This window comes from Zonotrichia albicollis, chromosome 9, assembly GCF_047830755.1.
Source record: "Zonotrichia albicollis isolate bZonAlb1 chromosome 9, bZonAlb1.hap1, whole genome shotgun sequence".
NCBI lineage: Eukaryota > Metazoa > Chordata > Aves > Passeriformes > Passerellidae > Zonotrichia > Zonotrichia albicollis.
Genome location: NC_133827.1, coordinates 31,169,353 through 31,195,648, shown reverse-complemented (window position 1 = coordinate 31,195,648; position 26,296 = coordinate 31,169,353). Strand labels below are relative to the sequence as shown.

At 47.5% G+C, this 26,296-nt stretch overlaps 1 protein-coding gene across 2 annotated transcripts in view; it reads left to right on the top strand.

Annotated features, from left to right (window-relative positions):
- Positions 1 to 2,887: 2,887 nt before the first annotated feature.
- The window catches only part of CCDC50 (coiled-coil domain containing 50), a 42,764-nt gene continuing 19,355 nt past the window's right edge, over positions 2,888 to 26,296 (top strand). Inside the window, exons 1-3 of one of the 2 annotated variants that reach the window (XM_074547210.1) lie at positions 2,888 to 3,122; positions 20,761 to 20,823; positions 22,145 to 22,274. In XM_074547210.1, coding sequence (XP_074403311.1) covers positions 3,074 to 3,122; positions 20,761 to 20,823; positions 22,145 to 22,274 — 242 coding nt within the window. In that variant the 5' untranslated portion in view covers positions 2,888 to 3,073. The remainder of the gene's footprint in view (positions 3,123 to 20,760; positions 20,824 to 22,144; positions 22,275 to 26,296) is intronic. The other variant, XM_074547211.1, reaches the window with a different exon arrangement.

Here is a 26,296-nt window from a genome sequence, read left to right as displayed (position 1 = left end):
GGAGACTTTAACAAAGACTGTTCTGTCAAAAGTGAACATCTTGATGAGACTTAATTTATTTCACAGTTGTTGTTATCCTGTTGACCTAAAATGACAGCAGGAGACTTGGAGAGGTGCCCAGTTTATTTAAGAAGCAAGCACAAAACAGTCTCTGCCTGCCTGGAGAAAGATCTTAGCAGCATAAAGCAATAAAGCTCCTAGTCCCAGATATCTGTCTGGCAGCTCCTGCTCATCAAAGCTCACTGTGACTTTTCTGAGGGCCAGTCCAGATTGTGTTGGGGGTTTTTTTCTGTTTTTAAGTATCCCAACTTCTCCTTTGTGCATCCTCTCAGGAGTGTTTTCAGTGCTGTGAAAACTGGAAAAATGTTGCGTGGTGTACCTGCAGAACAGTCTGGGTTTACTCCAGTGTTTAGGGGCAGATCAGATGCCTGGAGGCAGGTATCTGGAGCAGCCTGGTGTTTAATAGCTGTGTGGTGGCACCGTCCAGCTGCAGTGCCAGGTTTCAGCCCCTGCCCCAGCTGCCTGGTGGAGCATGCCCCTCACAGATGAGCCTGGTGTGTGTGCTCTGCCATGGAGAGCAGAGCCAAGCTGGGCACACAGTGCAAGGACCAGGGTCCAGATTTGCAAGCTGCAGTCAGAAGTCCACCAAGTCACAAGGAGAAAAATTATAGTGGGAGGTGGTGTCATCTCTAGCCTTGGAGATTTTCAAACCTCACCTGGGGAAGGCACTGAGCAAACTAATCAGATTTTGTAGCCAGTCCTGCCTTGCGCAGGGGGTTGGACTAGTGCCCTGCAAAATCTCTCCTGAATTAAATTACTTCATGAGAGAAGAGTTAAAATCAGATCAAATTCTGCTTTTTTCATGAGAAACAATATGGATTTTTCTTCCAACAGAAGGTCCTGTGAGAATAAGTACCTGCTTTTATAAAAGAGTGAAGGGTCACTGTCTTGTTATCTTCAATAACATAAAGTGGTTACTTTTCCCAGCTTTATTGGGATTCACCTACCCACTGCAAGATGTACTACTTGTCAAGCTAGGTACTGTACAATTTGCAGAGGAAAAGCTGATGACAGACTCTCAGAGCAAACACCTTCATGCTTTTTGCATAGAAGCTGCAGCTTGCAGACACAAGTGAGGGTTGGGAGGGTGATTTGAGATCAATCACACTGAGGAGCCCTTTAAGGGAGCCTAAGATGTGATGCTGCTGCAGTGCTAGCATTACATCAGGAGCTCATTCCCAGTTTAATTCCTTCCCAGGAATTAAAAAAAAAATCTTTCCCTAAGACCAAAAAAATAGGATGTGAGAAAATGAGCTGCATTGCAAAGGACCAAACCATGCCAAAACTAAGCTCAGAGATGTTGCAAAAGCAGGGGAAAAAGTCAAGGAGGAAGACAAAACTTGGAGGGGAAGATATCAGGGATGTGGCATGGATATGTAAAAAAAAAATTTAATACCAAAAAAACTTTCCCTAAGTCCAAAAATTAGGCACTGAGGAAATGAGGTGCATTGCAAAGGGCCAAAACTAAGCTCAGAGATGTTGCAAAAGCAGGGGAAAAAGTCAAGGAGGAAGACAAAACTTGGAGGGGAAGATATCAGGGATGTGGCATGGATATGTAAAAAAAAAATTTAATACCAAAAAAACTTTCCCTAAGTCCAAAAATTAGGCACTGAGGAAATGAGGTGCATTGCAAAGGGCCAAAACTAAGCTCACAGATGTTGCAAAAGCAGGGGAAAAAGTCAAGGAGGAAGACAAAACTTGAAGGGGAAGATATGAGGGACATGGCGTGGAAACTGAAAAAAAAAAATAAATTTGGGAGAGACAGTTGCTGAGTTTCAGAAAACAGGACTGGAAAATTCAGGAGTAGCACAAGGTTAACCTTCTGGAAGTAATTTTTTGGCCATTTTCTTCAATGTTTTTGCTTTTTAATAAAATGGAAATGTTATTCCCTTTGATGTTTTTTCTGACATCTGACATCCTACTCTGTCTCCCTCTCAGCTCACATCACAGTCACCCACAGGGCAGAGCTTCCCAGAGCCTGTCGGAGAGGGGGAGCAGGAAATGGGCTCAGCCTCTGTATCTCCTGCTCACCAGTGGCACAGGAGCCATGGCTCATTGGAACAGACGCTGGGAGTAACTAGTTTTTAATATGACAATATTAACTTCTTCTTGCACAGTCCTCAGCACCACGCATTATGACCAAACATAACAGCTGACGAGTGACTGGTTGTGCTGAGCACAGCCCAGAGAAGCTCAGACATCCCTAAACCCCAAATCCTCTTCCTCTTATCTTCTCCCCTTTGCCCACGGAACACCATCTCCTTCTGTTTCTTTGCTGCCGGCAAACCACGGTGGGCAGCAGCTGTAAATCCTCCGTGTCCGCCGAGAGCTGGCACCAGCCGTGTATGGCAGAGCCCTGCCGGGGTCCACAGGCCTCTCACAGGGCTCAGTGGCCGTGCCAACACCGCCCCAGCCGTAAGGGACAAGGTGCGGGGCCATGGCACCGCTGGGCAGTGGCTCTGGGGCTGTCCCGGGACACGTCTGCTTCTGCCAGGCCGGCGGGACAGTGCGAGCAGGGGCTGGGCTGGTTGGGGATGAGTGGCACAGGCAGTCGGACCCGGTACAGGAGAGGGCCGGGGGAGCGGAGCTGTCCGAGCGCTCCGACAGCCGCCCCGGCCTCCCGGCATAGCCCCAAAGCAAGCAACACCCCCTCAACCCCCTTCAAACAATAAAACAATAATAATGATAATGATAATAACAATAATAATAAAACCCCAAATGTATAAATAGCTGCCCTCGGGAGCTGCCCGTCCCGCTGAGCCGCTGCCCGAGCCCCGCCGGCGAAGGGGAGGGGGAAGCAGCCCGGGACGCCCCCGTCCGCCTCCCCGGAAGGGGGGCGAGGGGCGGCGAGGCGGCCCCGCTCCGCCCCGCCCGGCGCTTTCTGTCCGCTCTCCCGCGCCGTACGGCCCGGCCGCGCCGGCTCCATCCGCTCCCAACTTTGTGGTGCGGGGCGCGGGCGGCACCGCCGCGCTGCCCTCAGCGGGGCCGCCCTCAGCGGGGCGCGGGCCCGGCCATGGCCGGCATCGGCATCGACCACTCCAAGCTGCCCGGAGTCAAGGAAGGTGCGGCTCACCCCGGCGCGGGGAGGAGGGGGCGCTGGACGGGACGGGGCGCTGTGGGGGAAATGGGAGCGAGGCAAGGAGAGAAACTGTTGGTTTGGGGTGGTTTTTCTTAAACGTTATCATTTTACAATTTCCAGGCGCCGCTGCGGTTCGCGGCGCTGGCGGGGAGCCGGGTCAGCGGGAGGGGACGGGGCGCTCCGTGCTCCGGCCGTGGCCCCACGGTTCCCGGGGCTGTCCCGCTGCCGGTGCGGGTGTCCGGCGGCTGGCGGGAGGGGACGAGAGGCGGAGGCCGGCGGCGGAGCGGCGGCAGTGGCTGCACAGAGCCGCAGTCGCTGGACAGAGAGCCGTGGCCGCTGTGCTGGCCTCGCTTCCGGCTCCCCTCCCCAGCAGAGCGGCGGGGGTCGGGCTGGCAGCGCCGCTGCTCCCCGGGAGGAGCGAGCGAGGAGCGGCGCTGGGGGAGGAGGGCGCAGCCCTTTGTCTGCGCCGGGGCCGAGGCTGCCGCCGCCGCCGCCGCCGCGCTCCCCCCGCCGCGCCCGGGCAGCCGGGCCGGGGGCGCCGGCCGGGGCTGCGCTCCCGCGGGGGCTGAGGCTGCCGGGGCACCCTGCGAGTGATGGACGAGCAGCGATGGCTGTCTGTCCGTCTGTCTGTCCGTCCCTGGCAGTCACGGCTCGCCTGGGGTCGGAGGCTCCGCTCGGGCCGTTGGAAAAATGGCATCAGAACTGTGGATATCCACAGATTTGGCGATTTGAGGGGCACTGGTGATGTTGAGGCCCCGGTTACAAACAATAACGTACTGGTTTTTATGAACACTGCTCTGCATTGGGCTTGGGAGCGCCAAGCAGCCGCTCCCGCCCCGCAGACCCCCCGTGCCCCCCTCGCTTCCAGGGGTCCCGCTGGCTTGGCCTGTGCTCTGAGCACGGATTCACCTTCTGCCAGGCCTCGGCTTCCCTGTTAGCGCAGTGCCTGCCTCACACGTGTGCCTTTGAGCTCAATTAAATGTGCCCTGGAGCTGCTTTGCGTTTAGAAAGCTTTGTAGGAGATAGTTTGTTCTTTCTGACAGCGATTTGTGATATAAACCAGTAGAAGCTCTGTCATAATCAAGTTAGTTTAGATTTACTCTCTAGTAATAGAGAGCAATGGTTTCCTGCTTAAAAGAAACCAAACTTCCTTAAACTTGTTTCCCTTGCCACTGGTGATTTTTTTTTTTTTTTTTCAAATTTCAATTATTACAAAACAGCAGTTGTGAATTTGATGATCCAAGAGTAGAAAACCTATTTCTGTGCAGGCAGCTGGGGTTTCCTTTTGACCTCCTGTCATCCTTTAATGCTTCACTCGGTGTTACTGGAACAAAAGCTGAAGCTGATGTTTTAGGGGTTAATGTTCCTCCTGTTAAGTCATTAGCAGAACTGTTATTGGCCATTTTAGTGTGGTAGAGATCTCATCCTTAGAGTCTGTCCACACATGGTTGGTAACTCAAGAAAATGAATCCAATTAACCTTTCCAGTGGGTTGATTAAAGTGAATTAAATCCCTGTGTAGATGCTTATATTCCCAATTTAAGTAGACTGGATTTGATTTGCCTTTATTAGTTTTTTGAGTTGAACTAACTGGGCTGAGCTGAGGTGGTTTACATGCTGAATGAAAGTACATGTACAGCATTACAGTGTAACTCAACCAGTCCCTGGGAAATTTGCACCTATGCTATAGTGTGGATTAAGCTTCAGGAGTGTCCTGTTACTACGATCTGTTGTTACTTGATAGCAATGGGATTAGAGTAGTGTGCCAGAGCAACGTGCAAAGTAGATGAGGTTTGAGCCATGTTCTGCAAAGCCTCAGGCATGTGTCACGCTTTTAGTTTAATGGCATCACTTGTTTTTGTTTTGGAAAGTGTTGAGTCTGAGCTATGGTTTGGATTAGGTCTTTTCGTGCTCTGTGTCAATGCCAGCCAAGGAAAGAAAAGCATTGCCTGCCATACCGAGGGAAATATTTATTGTTCCTGATAGAGAAATCACTGTTGATCTTTCTGGAAAAAGCATTCCCTTTCTTTGTGTAGGGTAAAGGTCGGCTGAGTCATTCATTAACAATGAAGAACCTTTTGGTTTGAGTACTTTGTTCTTCACCAGCTTCAGGAGAGGAGGTGTCCGGCTTCTGCCTGTGCAGGTAGCCAGGACTGCTGAAAGACAGCGTCGTCCTCCTCTTCTGGAGTGATCTCAAAAGCTCTTCTGAAAGTGGGATTATTTCAGTGCAGCGATGGCAGTGAAGATCTGATAACTCTAGCTAGGTGCTCTAGGAGGTCTTGTGTTTACTTTCCTCTTTTATCTCTAAAAGCATTTACATCAGCTCAAGGCCTGATGTGGATGGCATTTTGCTGGTGAAAACCACTTCAGCTGGTCCAGTTTATTTTGTGGGCAGGGCTTTACTGGTGTAAAATACACCCTCAAAACACACTTTTCCCAGTATGAACTACACCTTGCTGCTGCAGCCTGGTGTTACAGACCCATTTTTCTGTGAGTAGTAGAGTGGCTCTGACCTCTGTGGTCAGTAAACCTCATTTAAGTTATTTGTTTTGGTGTTAGTTGCAGTCTAACAGAGAAGAAGCCTGTGCTTCTCTGCCTGCATTTCTGTTCATCTCCCAAGTGTCTGTGATATATTTGCTTTTTGCAAAGCAGCCTTTGCTGTTTGCTCTTTTGACCTACCTCAGCAGATTGCTTAGCTTTGTGTGTGTAGATCTTTTTTATCAGAGGTCTCATTTGTGAGCCTTTTGGTGATAAAAACATCCTAGAAACATTATTTCGATTAGCTACTAATAAAACAAATAAAACTGTCTTGGGCCCTGCTTGATCTCCAACTGCCTCTCATCTCTTGTGACCTGATGCATTCCTAGGAGCTGTGTTTGGGAAGGGCTCCACCCTCTTTGGCTGCCTGCTGTGGGTGAGCCCTTGGACTTGAGAGGCATTTCTGGCTGCATGCAGGCAGGCTGAGCTGCAGGGGAGGTGTTTAGGAGCTGTGCAAACCATACCCCTCTCTGGAGGAGGTACCTCTGGTCCTGTCTGCTGTTGCCTTTCCAAAAGTCTCAGGCAACATCTTTGTGAAGGGAATGCCTGCGTGCTCAGGCTGAGGCTCAGTCCTTCATCCATTGCTGTCGCCAAGAGACATTAGTTGTTGGCAGCAGCAGAAAAAACCCAGGTCTGGGCATTCTCTCAGGGGCTCCTCATCTTCCTGCTAGTTTGAATTCTCTGTGAGGAGAGAAAAGGGAGAGGTGGGATGGGGGAGGACTCTAAACTCTGTCCCAGTAGTGTGCAGCTCTGGAGAACTGTGGAAATATTCAGTGGATGAAGTGTTTTTATTGAATTTTATTTTTAGTAGTACTGTAAGGAAATGCAAGGGTGGTATGTCTGGGATGATGATTAGAACTGACCTTGCCACTCCTGACTGGAGCTCCAGCCTTGACAAAGGCTGATTGTGGCACCTGTGCATGGAGAGATACAACAATGCTCACACTGCTTCCTACTCTTTGTTTGACACCTGATTTGACTTCTGGGAGCTGTACATTCAAATGCTGCTGGTTGTAATCTGCTGCCTGAGAGGCCAGTATCCAAAACGTGGTAGTAAAAGATACAGCTCTGACTGTGACCTTGGGGAAACAGGAAGAGCTTGAATATTTTCTGTCTTGGCACGGTGTTCTCTGGGGCAGGCAGTCTGGCTGGCTCTCTTTTGCCTTAGCATAAATTGAATAAAAGTTTGCTGTTAGCATCAGTCTTCCTCTTCCTCCCAGTTACAGACTTTCTGCTGACCTCTGCAGTTTAAATGACCTCTGCTGATACTCCTGCAATAAAAACCTCCTGGCTACTGACCCTCCCAGTGACTGGGGAGGGGGATGAGGTCTGAGGTGCAATGTGTCAGCCTTCCATGGGGCAGACTGAGGTTATTGGCTTATAATGAGGCCTTTGGTGCCTGTCTGTGCTCAGCAACATGAGAGTGGACAGGAGAAATTTGATGTCTGTCAGAGGTGGAAGAGGATTGAGGAAGTGTGAATAGCTGGCACGGTGTCTGATGAGGAAAGATTCTGCTTAGGGGTTTTTCAGGGGAATGGTTTTGAGGGATGAACTGTCAGCTGTATTCGTCTGAAGGAAGCATTGGCCTTTAACTGGATTAGTATAATCAGGGCAACAATTTTGAGAGCAGCTGAGGGTCAGCCGGGTCATTGTGAAGCCACCTGCCCAATGCCCTTTGGCTCCAGCTGGGATTTTTCCTTGCAGCATCATGATTTTCTGCTTTGTGACTTCCTTTAAGGTTTAAGGGCTCTGAGAAATTCAGGCAAGATGGATGGCTTGAGGGCAGTGGGGAGGTGGAGAGTGATGGGACATAGACACAGGTCAGTGGCTCACATCCAGCTCTTCTGGGTAACAGGAGATCTGTTTTTCCAGCATGCATGAATTCTGTAGCTGAGGCTGTGGCACTCATTTCACTTCTGGTTGAAGCTGGGTGAAAGTTTTATTTTGCATTCAGTGGTTCTGGGTCTGCAGTGCTTGGCAGAGATGGGCAGGATTAGCATATTTCATGCTCTTGGCTCTGAAAGGCAGCTGAACAAGCAGGTCTGCCTCCTCCCATCCCCAAATCCTTAACACTTGTCTGCTGTGAGCTGCTGGGGAGGTTCTGCTGAGGCAAAAAGTGCTCGAAAAGCTTTGGCAGAAAGACACCCCAAGTGTCCCATTGATGCTTTCTGCAGAGATGTTTCCTTGGCTCCTGACAGATTTTTGGATGGGGGGTAAGAGGGGACAGAGCCTATTTTTGCACTGATTCCTGGGGACACAGGGATTGCAGCAGGGGTTTTCTCCCGTTTACGATACGACATCGTGACTTTGTCATCACCCATTGCTGGTCTCTGAGGAATGCTCCCAGCTGAGCAGTGTGTTTATGGTCACCACGGGCCTCTGTTTAATCTTCCATTTCCTGTGGCCATGGGAAGCGTCAGAGGATGCCAGGCAGGAGTTGGAGATGGCTGCTGCAAGGAGCAGGAAAGGCCAGTTCTGCTCTCTCTGGTGCTAGAAAAAGCCCACTCAGAAAAACAATGGGATATGCCTTGGAGCTGTGTGAAACTTCTGTTTTGCTGGAATAAGCTTTCTTTTTGTCACCCAGTTCACATGAATGTGCTGATTTATAGGACAAAGTGACAAGTTCCCTGCCTGCTTCCCTCTCCCCTTTCCAGAATGTCTCCAGCTGGCTGGCTCCCTGCTCCTTCACTGCTGCTCCTGTGTAGTGCTGCTTTGAAGGCTGAAGAGCTGAGGGAGAAGGTTGGTCTGTTGGTGAAATTGCCTTAAAACTTGCTTTAGGTCCATTTTCTGGCGTGACACTCACTGCTGGCTTGACCTTCAGCTGTTCTCCCAGGAGGTGATAAGGTCAGCTGCTGTTCACTGCTGGTTGGCTGCATTGCAGGGAGCAAAGGGCATATTTGCTGGACATTTCCACCAGGAAAGCTGCAGTCTCCCTGAAGGCTGATGTGTGTCAGTGATGCTCTCTGTTCACCTTACAGCACTGGCTTTTCCACAGAACATGTATAGGACTTTGTGAAGGTCCCTTGACACTTCATTTGTACCACTTTTTTGAGAAGTAGAAATTGGAGCCTTCCTGCTGTTTTCTTTCTCAGTGCTTGAAAAGATACCACATAGCTCACTGAGTGTTGTGTGGCCTTCACACTGTATGGCTGCAGGGATGGATGTTTTAGCTGGGCTGGGAAGAGAACAGGAGGGTGCAGCATCAGGCTGGCAGTGTAAGGGGTGCAAGGCAGTGCTGTTGTGAACCTTACCTTGGGCAAAGGGGATCATTCAGGCCTTAGTGCTCATAAAATTTACCCTGTAACCCCAGGCACCCTGTGAATTAAACCAGAAGTGCCAGAACTGTTACTCTTACTGGGGAGAAAGGTGTAGATGAAAGCTTGCTCAGAGCCTAGCACAGCCCATCTGCACCTGCCCAATTATTTTGTGTCAGGCTCCTGAAGCTCAGCTGATGGTTATTTTAATTGCACACCAACCCACGATGTCACTGCCACAATGCTGTCAGACAGACCAAAATAGGGAGATCTTTTTGTCTTCAGCCTGGCTTGGTTTGGTTTGTGTGCACTTGGTAGCTCTACCCTGCATTATGTGCTCTTCAGGACAGAAAGTCAAAGTGGGTTTGTGAGTGAGTCACTTTTCTTCACTTCCCTTTTCAAAAGAGGTGTGACAAGCCATGGGCAGTGAAACTGAGTTCCTGTGTGCATTTTCGTTCATCCTTTCCTGAGCCCTTTTGCTGAACCAGAACTTGGTCACCAGAGGAGTCAACTCTCAGCGAAAATGTTACGTAGGCTCAGTGTGTGGTGTTCAGTAAGTGATGACAAAGGGGAAAAGGACATAAGTGAGGAAATATTTGAAACACTGAGACACAGACATTCCATAAGGACACTGACAGGAGTGACATGAGAAGTAATGGGGCAGAAGGGAGGAAGGAAGTTTATGCAAACAGGAATATTTCCTGGAAGTGAGAAGGCAGGGGGTTTAATTCCTTTCTGCATTATATGTGTAGCATTGGCTCTTTACATCCAGACAGGACAAGAGGCTGGAGTGTGCTCTGGCTGGAAATGCTCCTCACAGAGGGACTGTTGCCACTGACTTGGCACATGCTTGGGGTAATGCTGGTCTGGCTCAGGGAAGCTTCCCCTGGTGTGGATAGAAAGCTCTGCACAGCACAATGACTTTGCACTGCAAAAGCAGCTTATTATATCTCTCTGTTCTGGTTACAGCAAGCATTACTTGTAGCATCCTGGTGCAAAGAAATGGCCTCTCCTTCTGCTCTGGTATTAGTTTTGTTATTGAGATGCTGGCTGGTGGCATGGGAAGGATTTATGACCTAAATTCAGCAGCAGCTCCTGGAGCCTTTGGCAGTGCTGCTGAGGTGAGGTGGTGGAGCACAGCACGGAGCAGGCCTGGGAATCTTCCAAGGCACCAGGGTGTTGGCTGTTTTCATGGCAGGCAGAGCTCTGCTGTTCTCAGGGCTGTGCTCTCCTGCAGGCCATCTGCCTGGCGCCAGGTTTCCAGAGGAAGTTGGTGTTGGGAAGAGGCTGAGCTCTCCTGACCTTAATTGCAGTGCTGGAAGGACTGAGTCCTTGGCTAGGGCTGCACAGCCCTGCCTGGATTCCGCACATCCCCGATGCAAGGTGGAAAAAGCAGGTTTGTCTCCAGCTCAGTGCTCAGTTACCTGCTATTCCAGGCAGCTGGCATTGCCCACAGCACCAGTTCTGGCTGTGTAACAGGTGAACTTAACTTGGTCCTGATTTAATTGTTCTTTTTTTTACTTTTTCTCGTTTTTAAGAAGCTGTGAGTATGCAATATCACCTGAAGGTGATATGGTTCCCAAAGCAAAAAAACAATTACCTTTACTGGCCTGGAGCTCATTTAGTGCTCTCAGAGAGGAGAAAAGGCTTCCAGCCTGCTTCTTCCTCATGCTTTGCAATGTATATGAACTGTGGGCTCAGATGCCACAAAGCAGTTTGCTTCAAAATGATGCAGGGAGCTCTGCCTCCCTGTCCTTCTGGTCTCAGAAGCCAGAGACTTATTCTTCCCCTTGTATGCCAGTGTTGTAAATCTGTAGTTGCACTTAGGGCTGTGTGCCAACTCAAGGTTGTGACAGGAAAGGGAACATGTATTGTTAGTGCTGTAGCTTTACTGATTTGTGACTTGTAGATGGATGTGGAATTTTGACTGATCTGGGGCCAGCTTTGGTACTTTGTGTTCCCCAGAGCTGACTAATAAACCTGGAGAATTTAAACACAGGAAGCAAGGGGGGAGAGTCCCCGTGAGGAGCTTGTGGAGCAAAGGAAAAGGGTTTTGAAACAAACCAACAACCTTGGTTGGGTAGAGGATAGTTCTTCTTGCAGGGCAGCTTTGCAGGGCTGGCAGCAGCTGAACAGGTGTCTGACAGGAGTCTTTGCATCCTAGCAGCCACCTTTCTAGGGAAAAGGAAGCTGATAGGAATCTGTGCAAGAATTGGAGCTGATAGTTCAGATACCTTCTGCTTCCAATGCAGCAGCTGGCAGGGTTTCCATCAAGGCTGGGAGGCTGCTCAGAGGCCCATCCTGCTGGAGCTTTGCTTCTCTTAGTATGTGATCTGGAGGAATAAAACCTGGCTGTTTGAATGTGCACTGCCACTGTGCTGTGTTCTTTCAGCTGCAGCTCTGGTGCAGCTACAGGCCATGGAGCAGTCTCAGGGTTGGCTCTAGTCATCCAAAGGCTGGAGAGAAGGTGGCATCTCTGGGGACTCATTATTCTGCTTGTTTTTTCCAGAGGTTATTGTTTCTCTGTACAACTGCAGGTCACTGTCATGTAAAAGCACACTGTGGGGTTAGAGAGGAACTTGAACCTTTTTTTGGCACTTGGCAGCTTCTGTGTGGGTGTGAGGTTTCCAGCAGTCAGCCTTTTGTAAAGCAGTCACTAAACTGAGTCAGGGCGTGAAGCTGCACCAGAGGGGTGTTCAAACCTCCCTTTTTGCATCCTGTCTCCCTTGTATTTTTCTACATTATCTTTCAGGATTAAGCTAGAGGAGAACCCTGTGAGAGCTGACACTTTGCATTATCTCTGCTCCCAGCTGCCTCTTTGGAGCTGCTGTGTGAGGTTATTCACCACAGCCTGAGGGCTGAGAAATGCTGGTGAAATATCTGCAATCCAAGGTGCTATGGCTCCTGAAAGCCATCCTGAACCACAAAGTGGGCCTGGCAGCTCTCTGCAGAGAAACTGCTGAACTGAACAAGGGGTTTAGCTGTGCATTCATCAGAGAATGGAAGTTTTGCCTATCTGGGAAACTGTGTGTGTAAGAGAACAGAAATTTTGCTTATCCGGGACACTCAGTGTGTCCTTCCGAAAGTTTTGTGTGGTGTAAAATTAGCTAAAATGCTGAAATAAAAGCTGAATTAAACAGATAAAACAACAGAATCCAGTGATTGCTATTGGAGATGGGTGTGGGGTAAGGGAGTGTACATACAGTGCAAATCTCTTGAGATGCAAGCTCCACGGCCCAGCAGTTTTCCGAGTGGGTGGCTGTTTTGAGTTGCACTTGATAAAAGACTTTTTCTATTACCCCTCCCCTACACCAATTTAAATGAGTGGTGTTGGGTTTAAAGCTGGGTTTAAAGGTGCCATGACATTCTGTCTGCAAAAGAAACCAAAAAAACCTTCCAGAGAAGGGGTACCATGTGATCCATGGGGCACAGCTAAAGGTGTGTCTTAGAGTTGCAGTGGTGCTCATGGGGCCTGTATGGGCCAGAGCTTTTGACCTCTCCTGGTGAAGGCAACTCCAGCCCTGCTCTCCAGAGATGTGTATGGTAGTTTGCCTTTGGGGTAAAGGGTAAAGCACAGCTGTTGGACTCAAGTGTTGTTTGTTTTGCTGTGGTCCATGGTTGGGAGGTAGTGGTTAAAACTGACTTCTAGGAAAACTCCCTGTCTTTATTGTTGGTTGTTCCATTTGCACATGTGGTATTAGCTGAGTCAACTGAGGCTGTGTCCAATGCTGGACAGGATGAACTACACAAACAGCTTTTGTTCTCACTGATGGTTGAGATTATCTTCTTCCATACATAGGCTCAGTTACAATCTCAGATGCTGCGAGTGAAGGGTTTGGCTGCCTGAGGTGTGCTGTTTGCCTGTGGTGTCAAACCAGCCAAGCCATCCCTACCTTGAAGTTTTTGTAGCAGAGACCCACCTGGGTGTTACTGGTGGCTCCACAATGCAATGGCTGAGCTCACTGGTGGTTTTTTGGGTGTAGGCAGTCCTGGACAGGTAGATGGACACTGGAACAATCAAGAAATTTCTGCAGAGCTGAGTGTTCTGAGCCTGGCAGGTAATGACTTGCAGACATTAACACATATCATATCATCTATCTGCTCTCTGCTTTAAAGTGTTAATATATTCTGTGTGTTGAGCCCCTGCAATAGAAAGCAGCAGCTGTAACAGCAATGTTGGCTGTAGGACTTGGAAGTATTGGACAGCTCTTGTGACTCAGGGTACTCTGTGTCTGGGGACCCAACTGGACATGGCTGAAAAGGGTGAATTTTCAAAGCATGGGTGTCATTACATCTTAAGGCTCAATGCCATTTTTAGGTACATCTGAAAGTCTTGGCACAGAGTGGCTGGAAAGCTGCCCAGTGGAAAAGAACCTGGGGGTGCTGGTCAGTAGCCTGCTCAGCATGAGCCAGTGTGTGCCCAGGTGGCCAAGAAGGCCAGTGCCATCCTGGCCTGGGTCAGCAATGGTGTGGCCAGTGACTGTCACCCTGTTCTGGACACTGGTGAGGCCACACCTCAAATCCTGTGCTCAGTTCTGGTTCCCTCACTACAGCACAGACACTGAGCTGCTGAATGAGTCCAGAGAAGGGCAGTGAAGCTGGGAAGGGTCTGGAGCACACGTCCTTGAGGAGCTGGGGGTGTTTAGCCTGGAGAAGAGGACTCAAGGTTGGCCTTATTGCTCTCTACAAGTCCCTGGCAGGAGGTTGCACGCAGGTGGCCACTGGCCTCTTCCAAGTACCAAGTGATGGGACAAGATGAATTGGCCCAAGTTCTGTCAGGGGAAGTTTATATGGGATGTTGATAAAAACCCTCTTCAGCATAAGAATGACCAGTGGTCAAAACATGAAAGTATTTGGGAGATTGTCCATTCTAGGAGATGATAAAAAGATGTGTATATGTGGCACTAAGGGGCATGCTTTAGTGGTGAGCTTGGCAGTGCCAGATCAGTGGTTGTACTTGATGACTTAATGTTTTTTTCAACCTAAGTTATTCTAGGATTTTGTGATTGAAATGAACCAACTCAGCATTTTCTTCTGGAAGTCAAAGAGATGGTTTTTAAGATTTTTGACCTATGGGTTCTGTTAAGCTTTGGGAATAAGAGGACTTGCTCTTATTTAGAAACATTGGAGGTGAAACCAGTAGGGTGGAATTATCCAGTGATGAAAAACATGACAGCCTTCTGTAGAAAAGCAGAATGATAAATCTTATCAAATTTTGTGACTGAGGCTTGCTCAAAGGATAACCTTTTGAGGTGCCTTGTGCTATTTTTCCACTATCTTGAGTATCTCCAGCTTCCTGTTTACACTGCAAGCACATCACCTTCTGCTTTGAGGTCTTCAGCAGATATTCTCTCAGCTTTGGGACTGGTCTGTGGTACAGTGTGCAGGCTTCTTTACAGAAGTGAAATTGCCAAACTAGTAGCTTGGAGAAGGCACTTTGTGAATGTTGATGATTTCTGTCCTAAGGCAGGTTTAGAAAATGTAATGAAGTTCTGAGGGTTTGATTCCAAAATGCATAGTCTTCCTTCTTAAAGCACTGTTAGGCAGGTGAGAGCTTAATGTTGGAGAATGGTGCAGACAGAGCACAAAATTCTCATGGCCTTGACCTCAAGGCATTTAGCTTAGAGCAGAGAGGATAACCTCCTTCCCAAATCCCAAGATGTTCTTAGCTTCCAGGCCATGACTGCTAGTAAAAAAACATCGTGGTTTGGTGATTTATTTATTTTTAATTATTAATTTGCGTGTTTACATTTTTGAGAATTAGGCTGAGACCCCTCAGTTTGGTTCCCTGTGGAGTCACCCAGTCTCCTTGTGCTGCCTCACAGCTCCCAGCTATGTGTGATGCTCTGGTGCTGTGGCTGAGGAGCAGAAATTGTTCCCTTTCTCAAACTGCCCAGACCTGCCCTCTGTCTGGGATCCACCTTTTCCCTGCACGATTTTCTGATTTCCTTGGCATGATGAGGACCGGTGAGCAAGGCCCTAGGAATGCCATCTGTGTAACTGCAGCAGCCAGACATGTCCTAGCCAGCCTCTGTCAGCACCCCTGTGTGGCAGCAGGAGCTCCTGCTGTGATGGGAGAGGCAGGGCAGAAATGGGAATTGCTGAGGCTGGGCCGGCCGTGTATCTCACAGAGCAGCTCTGCTGGAGTGGGAAGAAAACATCCCAGTTGCATCTGCCCTCAGGGCAGCCCTTCAGCTCCAGCTGGGTGGCTACTTGGTCAGGTTGGCTTTGTTTCAAAGAAATAATTCCCAGATTTTGAAGGGTTATCTGGCTTGGAGTGGCCTGACCAGTCCCTGCTGGTAAGAGTCTCTAAGAGATCCCAACTTGCTTTCTAATCTGCAGGGGTCTACAGAACTCGGGCATCCTCCTGAGACTGCTGGCTTGTAAAAGGCTGCATTTGATACTTGCCATCAATTTATCAGCTCTGTAGGCCTAAAACTGATTTTTAGCTGATGATACTGCTTTTTCATGTTACTTTTGTCTTTCCTCTCCCTCCTGTCCTTTAGATTAGAATTCAAGAGCTGCAGATGCTCTAAACTAGGCATGACTCACGCCTAGTTTATTTTGTGAATTACCCAGCACACACAGAGCTGTAGGGAAAATTCTGGGAGTGGAGGGGGCGGGGAGCAAGAGATGGTTTTTAAGACCCAAAAGGAAATGCTTGGAACGTGCATCCGTGCTCCCTGGGTCATTGAACTGGCGTGGATCCTGGACACGTCACATAGGCCACGTGAACCAAGGGGGCCCTTGGGACCCACGCTGGATGTCAAAGCATGATGTAAGACTTCAGGCAGAAGTGAGGGGGGTGTTTTGCTGTGAACCTTGCTTGAAAAGCCAGCAAGGGCTGACCTCTTGTTGAGACAGTGCACCACAGCACTCATTTCTGGGTGTTACCTACCTCTGTCACACACCTGAGTATCACTAGCAACATCTAAGGCTGCCTTTGCTCCTCTCTTGTAGTTATCTCGATCTGTTTGAAACAGTTTGGGGTGTTAGAAATGCTGAGCTGTGGAGCTGAGGTAATGCTGGAGAAAGGTAGTTATATGGGTGGCAGAATATAAAATGGAAGAGGTTATTTAATGAAATTTTGCTGAGCTGTTGTGCCTAGGGACTTTCTTCTGTCAGCCGTAAAGGCAGGGCTGCAGCCACGTTTCCAAGAGCCTCCAGATGCACCAATACACAAAAAGCATATTTCCAGTGAGAACTACCAGAGGAGATCTGTGCTTGGAGATTGCAGAGGCTCTCAGGGATTCCTCAAGACAAGTGAGCTCCCTCTTCCATGCATGGATTTTGGATCCTATCACTGTTAAGGTTGATGCTTCTGCCCTCATCCTCCCCAGCTGGCACCACTTCTGGCCATAACAGCCACTGGGATTCCTGGGCAGGCATTTCTTTATTGACAGCTGTGCCAGAGTGTTTTCCTGGTCTGCTCCCTGCTGTGCCAAGGTAGATTGGCTCAATCAGACTTGGTAAACCTGTTGTGAATGTTCCATGCTTCACTGGACTTGCCAATTGTAGCTGCTCTCATTGCACCCCTGCTGCTTGTTTGACTGCCTGGTGGCTCCCAGCCAGGGCCCAGGGATGGAAAGTCAAGTTAATTTGCAACAGTGAAGGTAATATTAATCTCACCTTTCATTTTTTATACATACAGTTAGGAAGCAAGGAAATTGATTTCTTTTCCCTTAAATACAAAGCCTCTCAGAGAGGAGAAATTGAGTCTGTTGTCCTTGGGGCCATCCTATTTCTCAGCACAAACCCAGTGTACACAGAACCTAGTAATGATTGTGCTGTACCCTGCTGAGACTGGGCAGGGAATGAGAACTAGTGCTGATGAAACTTCATTTCAGACCATGCCTGGCCTGTCCACATCTCCAGTAATTTTATAGTTGCCTCATTGTTGGATGTGAGTCTTCAAGGATTGGTTTCCTTGGCCTCACTTACAGCTGCTGTCATGCTTGGCTCGGTGCTGTGGGTACTGGGTCTAATTGTGAGGGAATGTTCTGCACTGCCATCAGCCCCAGATCTGCTAGGGAGGTGCAGGTGTCCCCATCCTTTGCAACCTGGCTGGCTGACAGTGCTTCCTTGTGTTCCTAATGGGATGTTCTCATTCTCCTTAGCACGTTGTTCTCAGGCTGATGGGACTTGAGGATAATGTGCTCACATGGGTTGGAGGCAGCCAGCCCAGCCAAGTTTCTGACAGTGACGAAAAGTTTCTTGTGCTGCCTGCCCTGCCAGCAGCCACAGCAGCACAAAGAGAGGGCTGTGTGCTCAAGCTGTCTGCTTGGGTTTGTAACAGGAGAGTGTGTGCAGCCAAATGGCTTCTTCAGCAATGCTCAAATAATTCCAAATGTGTGAACAAACCCAAGGCTTTCTGCTGTCCCATCAGTCTGCTCTATGCTGTGTCTGTCCTCTGTGAGATGGGAGCACCAGGGAACCCAGACAGGTTTCCAGCGTGCACATCACTGGTAACTGTCCAGCTTCCCTCTCTCTGTGCTGGTGGGTCAATATCACTGATTTAAGACCCAGCCTCTTTATTCATGTCCAAGCCCTGCAACTTGGTGGCTCATGCCAGGGCAGCATTCCCACTTGTTTTGTCAGTGTTGTGTGCATGTGGGACAGGCAGGGGCAGGGCACAGCCCCAGGTCTGGGTGCTGTGTGGCCATCTTAGGCGTGGCACTGGACCTAGGTGGCTTTGGGCCAGGAGCTGGAAGTTGCACCAGGGTACTCTGGCCTATACGTGCTTCTTGGCCCAGTCACTGAGCTTCAAAAGAACCTAAACAGGAACCTTTGTCCCTGCTTCATGTCTGTGACATCCAGCAGCTCTCAGCTATAGCCTGTAAGAACTGAGAATTTGAGGAGTTTGTTTGGAGACCCATGGATTACTTCCAGCACTTCTCTGGAGGAGCAGCTAGAAGAAGCAGGCCTGTCTATGCAACCCAAGTCTGTATGGACTTTGCCTTTTTATTTTGAGCCCATGCTTTCTTTAGGAAGTCTTTAGTGGCCTGTCAGTCCAAAACGATTGAACAATCATTGCTGCATTGTAGGAATAAAGCTCAGTGACAGAGGTGAGACTTATCTGTGTTGGTGCAAGACTGTCAAAAGACAGGGAGCAGTGTTCCACCATGGCACTCCCACTTTCTTGCCCATGTGCCAAGCATGTTTCTGTAATGTGTGCTTTTGCAAACAGAGAAGTGTGTTTGGTGTGGGTAGAATGGAGTAAAAACAAACAAAAACAAAGCTAAAGTCCTCCTGTGCCTGTGTGCCTCTCTGGGGAGGATGGAGCAAAGGTCTGCCAGCACCATCAGCACTGTGACTGACTGACAAGTCAGAGCTCTTGAATACCACAGGGATCAGAGCAGTGTGTGAGCCTGTGCAGGGTGGCTTTGGGAAGGGCTGGGATGTACTTTTTAAAGCATTTCTTGTAGCAGCGATCCTTGTGCAAAAAAATGTGTAGCTCTGAAATGTTCTTCCTTGCTCCTGTGCTGCATGCCTTGTGTTGCTGGTCCAGCTGTTCAGGCAGCTGTGCTGTGGGCTTGATCAGAGACCTATTGCAGTTAAAAGTAACACTTCCCTCCCATTCTCCTATTCGCTTGTTTGTTTGTTTGTTTTTTAAACACTCAAGAGTTGGATGTGTTGGACGGTTCTTCCAGCAAGCCAGATGATGTTTCTTGTGAGCAGAAAGTGGTTGTTCCACAATTGTTCTAAGAAGCTGAAGCAGTATTAGGGATCACAGAATTAGTCTCTAGGACAAGATTCCCTTGGCCTATCCTGTAAAAAGCAAGTGTTGGTGACCACCAGGCACTCTGTGTTTGTCACCTGGGAATAGCACTGCTGCCTGTGACTCAGCTGTGGCTTTTCCAGATCTGTGGCTCAAGGCAACATTTCTTTCTTTGTACAGAAATGACCACTGGAAGCATTTCAATGCTATTGAGTTTCATATCATCTTTCCTTTTTTAAAAGAAGTTGCAATGAAAAAAAGCAATGGCAAAACCTTAATTACACCATCCAGATTTATTCATGCTTCAAGTGGGCCACTGTGGGATCATATAAGTGTAACCTTTGTCCTCATCTCCACCCTGCTGCGTGTCACTGTCCTTCCCTAAGTGTTGCTCTGGCTGTTAGGAGCTTTTGTCATCTTAAAACACCTTTCAATGCAGACTGAACCAAAAACTCCATTGAATATGGTAAAGCATTATCTGATCTCTTGGTACAGACAACTAGAAACTCTTCCACATATTTTGTGAGGACACCTGGGTGTGGAGTAATGTCTTGATGCCTCTCTAGTGGAGCATGTGCATCTGTGAGAAAAGGGAAGGCTTGTGGGATTGTGGCTTGGGAAATGCAGCTACTTTCTAATTTCATTTGTGGCAGTGGAAATGTTTTATCTTTTCTGACTCTGAACCCTTTCACAAACAGGATCCTCATAAATTCCCCTTGTACTTTTGATGCATTCTGGGGGTTTTGGGGTTATTTTCAGTTTATCTTTTAGGCTGTGCCTGTGCTCTGCTGAAGAGAAATCTTGGTCTTCACCAGAGGTTTTGCCAGTGGAGTGCAGCAGGAGGAGTTTGTCCTTCCCTCTGCGGCTTCAGAAGCACCTTGAAGTTCTCTGCTTTGTGATGTGTTTCAAGTGGGAGATATTCCCCTCTGTGGGTGCTGTTAAGCCTCTTAGCTTGTCACATTGAGGGAAAAAGAAATGACAGACCTCTATAGTGTATATTTTTGGTGCCACTGCCTAAAACTCCCCTCAAAGCAGGCAGAAACCCCAGATCTGGCAGATCTGTGAACAGGGGCCCCATTCTGTAGTCTGGGGGGACAGGTCACTGTCTTTGGTTGACAGAAAAGCTGCTGTGAACCTGCCACCAAAAGGCTGAGCCTGATGCTGTGTGTCTGTCCCTGTCCCAGTATGTGTGGCTTGTGTTTTGTTGCCCTACTGCCTATCATAACAAGTTAAAAATATACTCTGGTGTTTTTCTACAGTGTAGGTAGAGCATTCCTTTGAAAGTTCAAGTTGGAAAGTGATAGGCATTGGCAAAAATCTGCTGCTTTTAAACTGGTGCCAAAGGCAGTTCATCTGGTTCCTATTTCACTTGTCTCAAGGTCATTTTCAGCATCTTTTGAAGAAGCTGTAGTTATCCTTGCCCATAATGCTGTGACTAATCCCATATCTGGGTTCTAGGTGCAAATCCAGCATCTGCTTTTAGTCAGTGAAGCTTACAAGAAACAACTGAAAATGATACCTGAGCTGGTAGAAATGCCTTGAGAGAAATGTAGAGAGAGCCAGGGAGCTCAGTCTGCTCAGCTTTGGAGAGGTGCCAGTGTGCACCTGCCCTTTGTGCCATGAAAATAACTATTCTCAGACTCTTTAACCTGGCACAGAAAGTCACAGTAAACACAAATGCCTGCCCTTGGTTTTAGCTGAATGCAGTCAGTGTGGGCATTGGTAAAAATATATAATATATATTCAGGAATGCAGAATGCATTACATATTATATATATAATATATATATAATATATATTCTGTTGGAATGGAATGCAGAGCTTTGTACATAAGGTCTGATCCAGTGGTAGCATGGACTATTCTGTTCTTGAAATAGAGGTTGAGGAGAGAGTGGAGAAGGCATTTCATGCCAACAAGGACAAAGAAATAAACACACACAGAAATAGACATGATGATAGCAGGAGGGGGGGAAAACCACAATTCCAGACCTTGGCAAGTAGAAACTGTCAGAAGTTCATATACTCCCCTGGCTGCCATAGCTTGTTTGATGCTTTTTTGGTTTGATTTTGGTTTTTCTGGTGCTAATTCTCTTTACTTTGTTTCCCTGTTCAGTGTGTCGAGACTTCGCTATTCTGGAAGATCATACCTTGGCCCATAATTTACAGGAACAAGAGAGTAAGTAGCAACAATCTTCAGAGCAAACTGAAGCAAGCTTGTCCCAGCAGATAGCTGGCTTTATTTGATTTTGCTAAGAAAAATGCTTCCTGCTTTTATTTAATTTTTTTCCTTTTAATGGAATACGGTTTATTATTGTTGTCTTCACTATCCTGTAGCACTACACTTCACTCTGCTCCAGCTCACATTGTACCCCAGAGATAGCTGCATTTTATATTTCAATTTTGAGCTCTCCTTTAGAGTTGAGTTTGTTTGTGCCATTTATGATAAAATTGCATGTAGGAGTGCACTTGGGGTTTTGTTGCTGTGCAAGGTTTTTAGAAATGACTAGCAATTTTGGAAGCTTCAAGTTTTATAGTCTGACCTAAAGTACCACCAGAAGAGTCTGTTTGTTTACTTATTTCAGAATTACCAGTGTCTGCCTTTTGAAAGGAGCCTTCCTTTTCAGACATTTTGAGGTAGGACAGCTGTACACTAGAAGAGTTTATAAAGGAGGAAAAAAAGGACAGCCAGAAACTGCAAAGTGACTGGTGCTTTTTTTTTTTTAATTAACTTTTTTTTTACATGCTTATCTGTTAGTTTGGGTATGTTTATGTTTTAGTTTCAGGTGTGGTGGCCTCTCTAATCAGCTTCTCATGGATTTGGTATCTGCCAGTACCAGGTGCTAGTGCCATTCCTGCTGCTCCACCAAGGGTGCAGCTGCTCATGCCCTTGGTGCTGGAACCTGAGAGCATTGAATTAAAGAGGGCTCTGGGCTGCAGCTCATGTAGCCATTTTTTCAGGCAGGCAATATCCATGTATGGTAAAGGACTCACTGGAGCACGAAGTTGCTCTGTTGCTAAATATAAAGGTAGGGAGATTTTTGGAACTGATTCTGCTGAGAGTGAGAGGAGTTTTCTTCTGTAGAGGTTATTGAAAACAAAATAGAAAAGTATCCATAATAAGTGGTTTAGGTTAAGCTCATCCTCACTGGCCTCTGGTGGTCCCTTCCCAGACCCACTTCATTTGTCTGTGTTGATTTTCTGTGAAATTCAAAGCCTGAAAACCATTCCCTATTAACCTGGATGTGTTTAAGATACGCAGAACTTGTTTTGGTATCAGACCCGTATACAGCCCCCACAGTGCTGAAAAGAGGCAATCTCAAGCTGCTAGCAGAATTTCAGTTCAGGACTTTCCCACCTTTGGAGAGATTGCTTGGTGTTTCCCTGCCAAGATCTGTCTTCCTTTCTGGGCTGGAATCTCCCTCCCACTTGGTTTATCTTGTTCACTCAGTGAAGTTCTGCAGCCTGATTTGAGGGTTCTTGTCTGTGTTTATTTCCAGTTGAGCATCACTTGGCCACAAATGTTCAGCGTAATCGTCTGGTGCAACATGACTTGCAGATGGCCAAGCAGCTGCAGGAAGAGGAGGATAAGAAAGCCCGTGCTCAAATCCAGAAACACCAAAAAGACTTGTGAGTTTGTGCTGGAGATCTTGGAATGGGAATGCTAGTCCCATTTGGTCAGAGCACTAATAGCAGCTGCTTTGAGATGACAGTGTGTGGGGTTCATCAGCCTTTTGCTGTTGTTTCTTTCTTTCTTTGCCTGTCCACTGCTATGAAAGTAGTGATACCAGGTTCTGGCACAGAGGAGTAAGAGCAGTGGGGTGGTGTTGGAGCCCATCCTGCCTTAGATACTGTTGCCTGTCCATGAGAAGGAGCCTTCCCATTCTACTGCTTGTTGTGAAAATGGGGTAACTTGGCCACTTGTGTTGACCTTGTCCCTGGCTGAAGTTTGAGACTGAAGGAACTGTGCCACAGAAATACCCAGTGCTACAGGGACTCTCTCTATTGTGTGGAAATTGCAGATATTGGTGTGTTTGCCCTGTGCCTGGTGAATGATTTTGAGGAGCTGGGTATGATGCTTTTGGTGTCCTGCTGCACTGACAGCCCCTGTGTGTGCTTGCAGCTATTTATTCAACATGAAGTGACCTGGGAAGGGAATTGCTGCTCCAGGGTGGCTTGATGGGGATGGGTGTTGGGGGACAGGCCTTCTCTTGCAGTCACTGGCTGCTGCAGTAACTGTGGGAGGGTTTAATGACTGATCCAGTTTGCTCTGCAGGTTTGCTCAGTCCCCACACGCTACATCTTAACCCTGTGGTCTGTGGTTTGGCTCTCTGTGTGCCGTGGCTCTCAGCTGTGGAGCTGGTGTAGAAGTGAAACATGGCAGCACAGGGCAAAACAAACTGTGCTTTCCAGTCCAGAGTGGACTTGCAGAGCACTGGATGTAACAGATGGTTCATGGAACAGGGCTCAGCCAGATCCCACTCATGAGATGTGGGTGGATGGGAGTCCCTGCAAACCCAAGGTCTGCAAGGCAGAATGCATCTCCCAGCAGCTGTGCTGCCTCCTGACTGTTGTTGGGTTCTGGAATGACACCCACCAGGTGCAGTTGGGGATGGATCACAGAGCCTGGATGGCTCATCTGGCAGGACCAGTGACAGAGCAGAAGAGCTCTGTGCTGCAGATATGGGAGATACAGCACTGGCTTCAAAGCAGCAGCTTGTGAAAGCTTTGAAGCTGGGGCGTGACAGATCAGCCACTGTTTTCAATGTTCCCAGCACCCTGGGACAGACCTTGTGTACATATGTATCTCTCTAAGTCTGTGCTTTTTTTCAATAGTTCTATTTCTTTATTACCAGTTAGAGATGTGAATGAGTAAATGACAACATAAAAATTGATTTTGTATGGCAGACATGATTCTTCTTTGTTACTTACTGGGAGCTGCAAACAATTTTCTTGTTGTAGAACTCTGTAATTTTATTTATGAATTTATGAACTTTGTGAGCCAAAGCACAGGCAGAACTGCTGATGTAAAACCTTATGTTCAGCAGCAGTTCTGCTTCTGAGAGCAGGAGCTCTTCTGCAAGAATAGTAAAATAAGTTGGAGGCATCCTTTTGTAGTTGGATCTGTTTCTTCCTTAATTCTTTGTACTTTCCCACTGTCTCTTCCTTGTGCAAGAGTAGCATGTTTTGGCAACAAAATACTCCCTGTTGTTGTTGCTTTCTGTGTCATGTGGGACAGTTTGAAGCTACAAGGTGATGGGAGGAGTAAGAGGGCAGAACTAAGGGGACTTTAGAAACAGGAAACAAAAAAGCTCTTCAAATTTATTGGCTTTCTAATTTCTCTCAGAAAGACTTTGTGAAGATAAATGAGAGCATAGAAACATCTCTTTTTAAGAATTCAGGGAAGCATCAAACCTGATTTTCATGCTTCTTTAAAAGCATCTCTCGCATCTAGCCGAGCAGCCTGCACACTGCTAGGCATAGTAGCAAGATTACTAAAATAAAATAGTGTGAAAATATGTTCTTTCCCTGTTTTGCTCTCAGTGTGTGATAGTTCTGTTGCACTGATGTGAACAGTTCCCTTAAACAATCCCTTTTTTTCTCCTCATCTGGCAACAACTAGTATCTGCAGTCACTGTGAATGGGAGGGAGCTTTCTGATCACACAAGCTTTTAGGTTTTTTTCTCTTTTTTCTAAACTGATGTAGAATTTTCCAGACTTTCTTAGCACTCCTGGCTGCCCAGGAGTGAAGGAGACACGAGTGGGATGTTCAGGAATGGTGATGTTTATGTTGCTCTGGCTGATTTCTGGGGTCTGATCGGCACTTGAGCTCACATTAAGGAAACTGAAGGGCAGGAAGAGCTGTCAAAGCTCTTGAACCTATTTTCTTCTGCTCACACAAGTTAATACATTAGTTCATGTTCACTAAGTAATCAAGTCTCAGCATTTAATTACTGCTGAGCAATAAACCTCCAAATCTAATCCTCTATAACTGTTGTTCTTAGGAATTGATGTAGTGTGTTCCAAGATGTGTCATCAGTGAGAAGAAAATGCTTTTGTGTTTGCAATACTTCTGATGTTCTTTGCTGGTAACACCAGCAGGAGAGGCAATGACCTTGTTGCCTTGGCTCTGAAAGATGATTAGTTGTTTTTCTGTCCTGTTTGTTTTCAATAGGATGTATTATAAGCATTTAGCAAGTCAGTTTGTGCTGATGAACTTGGCACCTTAGCTCTGCTCACAGGTGCCAGGGGAACTGGAGACGTGCAATGCCTTGATGTGTCTGACCTTTCTAACTTAATTTCTACCTAGTTTCATGTCCTCAGAGCCTGGGGTTGTAAAGGATCCACTACCAGGCTCACTGACAGCCTGCTCCCTGGGATTTGCTTATTCAGATATTGTTTTCCTGGGAGCTGTGGTTCTCTGCTGGTGCCAGGTTTGCCAAAGTCTCTTTTTAAAAAGCAAGTTCAAGAACTAGATTTGCTGCTGTGTGAACTCTCGTGGCTTTTAACAGATCTGTCCCCAGAGTCAAATGAAACACACACAGGCACACGCAAAAATTGCCAGGTTTTATTACCTGGATAAAAGAAACTTGTGTCCTGAAATGTTTGACCTTTTAATAACTCCAGTCCAGAGGTCTGCTCCCAAGGAACTGTTGACAGAAATCTTCTTTTCCTTCCTGCTGTGTGTACCTTTTTGTTGCCTATGACAAATGAGCTGTTTCTTAGTGACATCTGTCCTCTAAAACCCTGTTGTTTCAATGTTCTTCCTCTCCATCCTTGCCACATATCTACCCCTTCTGCTTCTCTCCTTCTTCTTCACTTTCTGTAAAAGAAGGTTCTGTTGTGCTGCAGGCTGCTCCAGCCATGCCACATTTCTTGTTTTTGCAACAAAACGTGCTTGGCTGCACTTGAGTGTTTTAACTTCCTCTTCTCATGTCCTAGGTTCTCTCCCAGTCCTTTGCCTCCAGATTCACTAGGTCATTTATGCCCAGATTCTTGCTCAAACCTAGAACTAGTTGCACGAGCCCACATAGCACAGCTTTGACATAGCTCAGTCTGCTTCAGTTATTTGCTTGACTTCCACTCTTGGTAGTGTTTTCATCACCTGTCTGATCACTGTCAGTGTATTCTAATAAGGCAGGCTCTGCTTGCTGCTGCTCACAGCTGTTCTCCTCCTATGCCTTGCCTCTCAGTAGTTGCAATTGTGGGGATTGACTTTCCTGGCATGTTTAGAGCTGGTCTTTAACTCAGTCTCAACAGTGCTGAAAGAGAGAACTTTTAGCTTTCCTTTTCAGATCCCCCAGTCCATTTCTGAATTGCCCTGAGGAATCCTGAGCCATTGTTCCAGCCTGTTTGCTGGACATCAGAGCATGCTGCTGAGTGTGGCACTGTTCCTGCAGATGCTTTTCAGTCTTCCTGGTCTGTCTGCACAGCCAAACCTCTCATGTCTCAATTGCTCTGATCTCTCCCTGTCCCCAGTTAATGCAGTCTTGTGTTCCTCCATCCACACTGGCACTGTGGCAGTGGCTCCTTTCCCCCTTGTTTTGACACATGTTGCTCCCTTGCCTCTGGGCACTGGTCCTGCTTTTGTATCTTGTCCCACCTCAGTGGCATTTCTCATTCATTACTGAACTGCCACCTCCAGCCTCCAC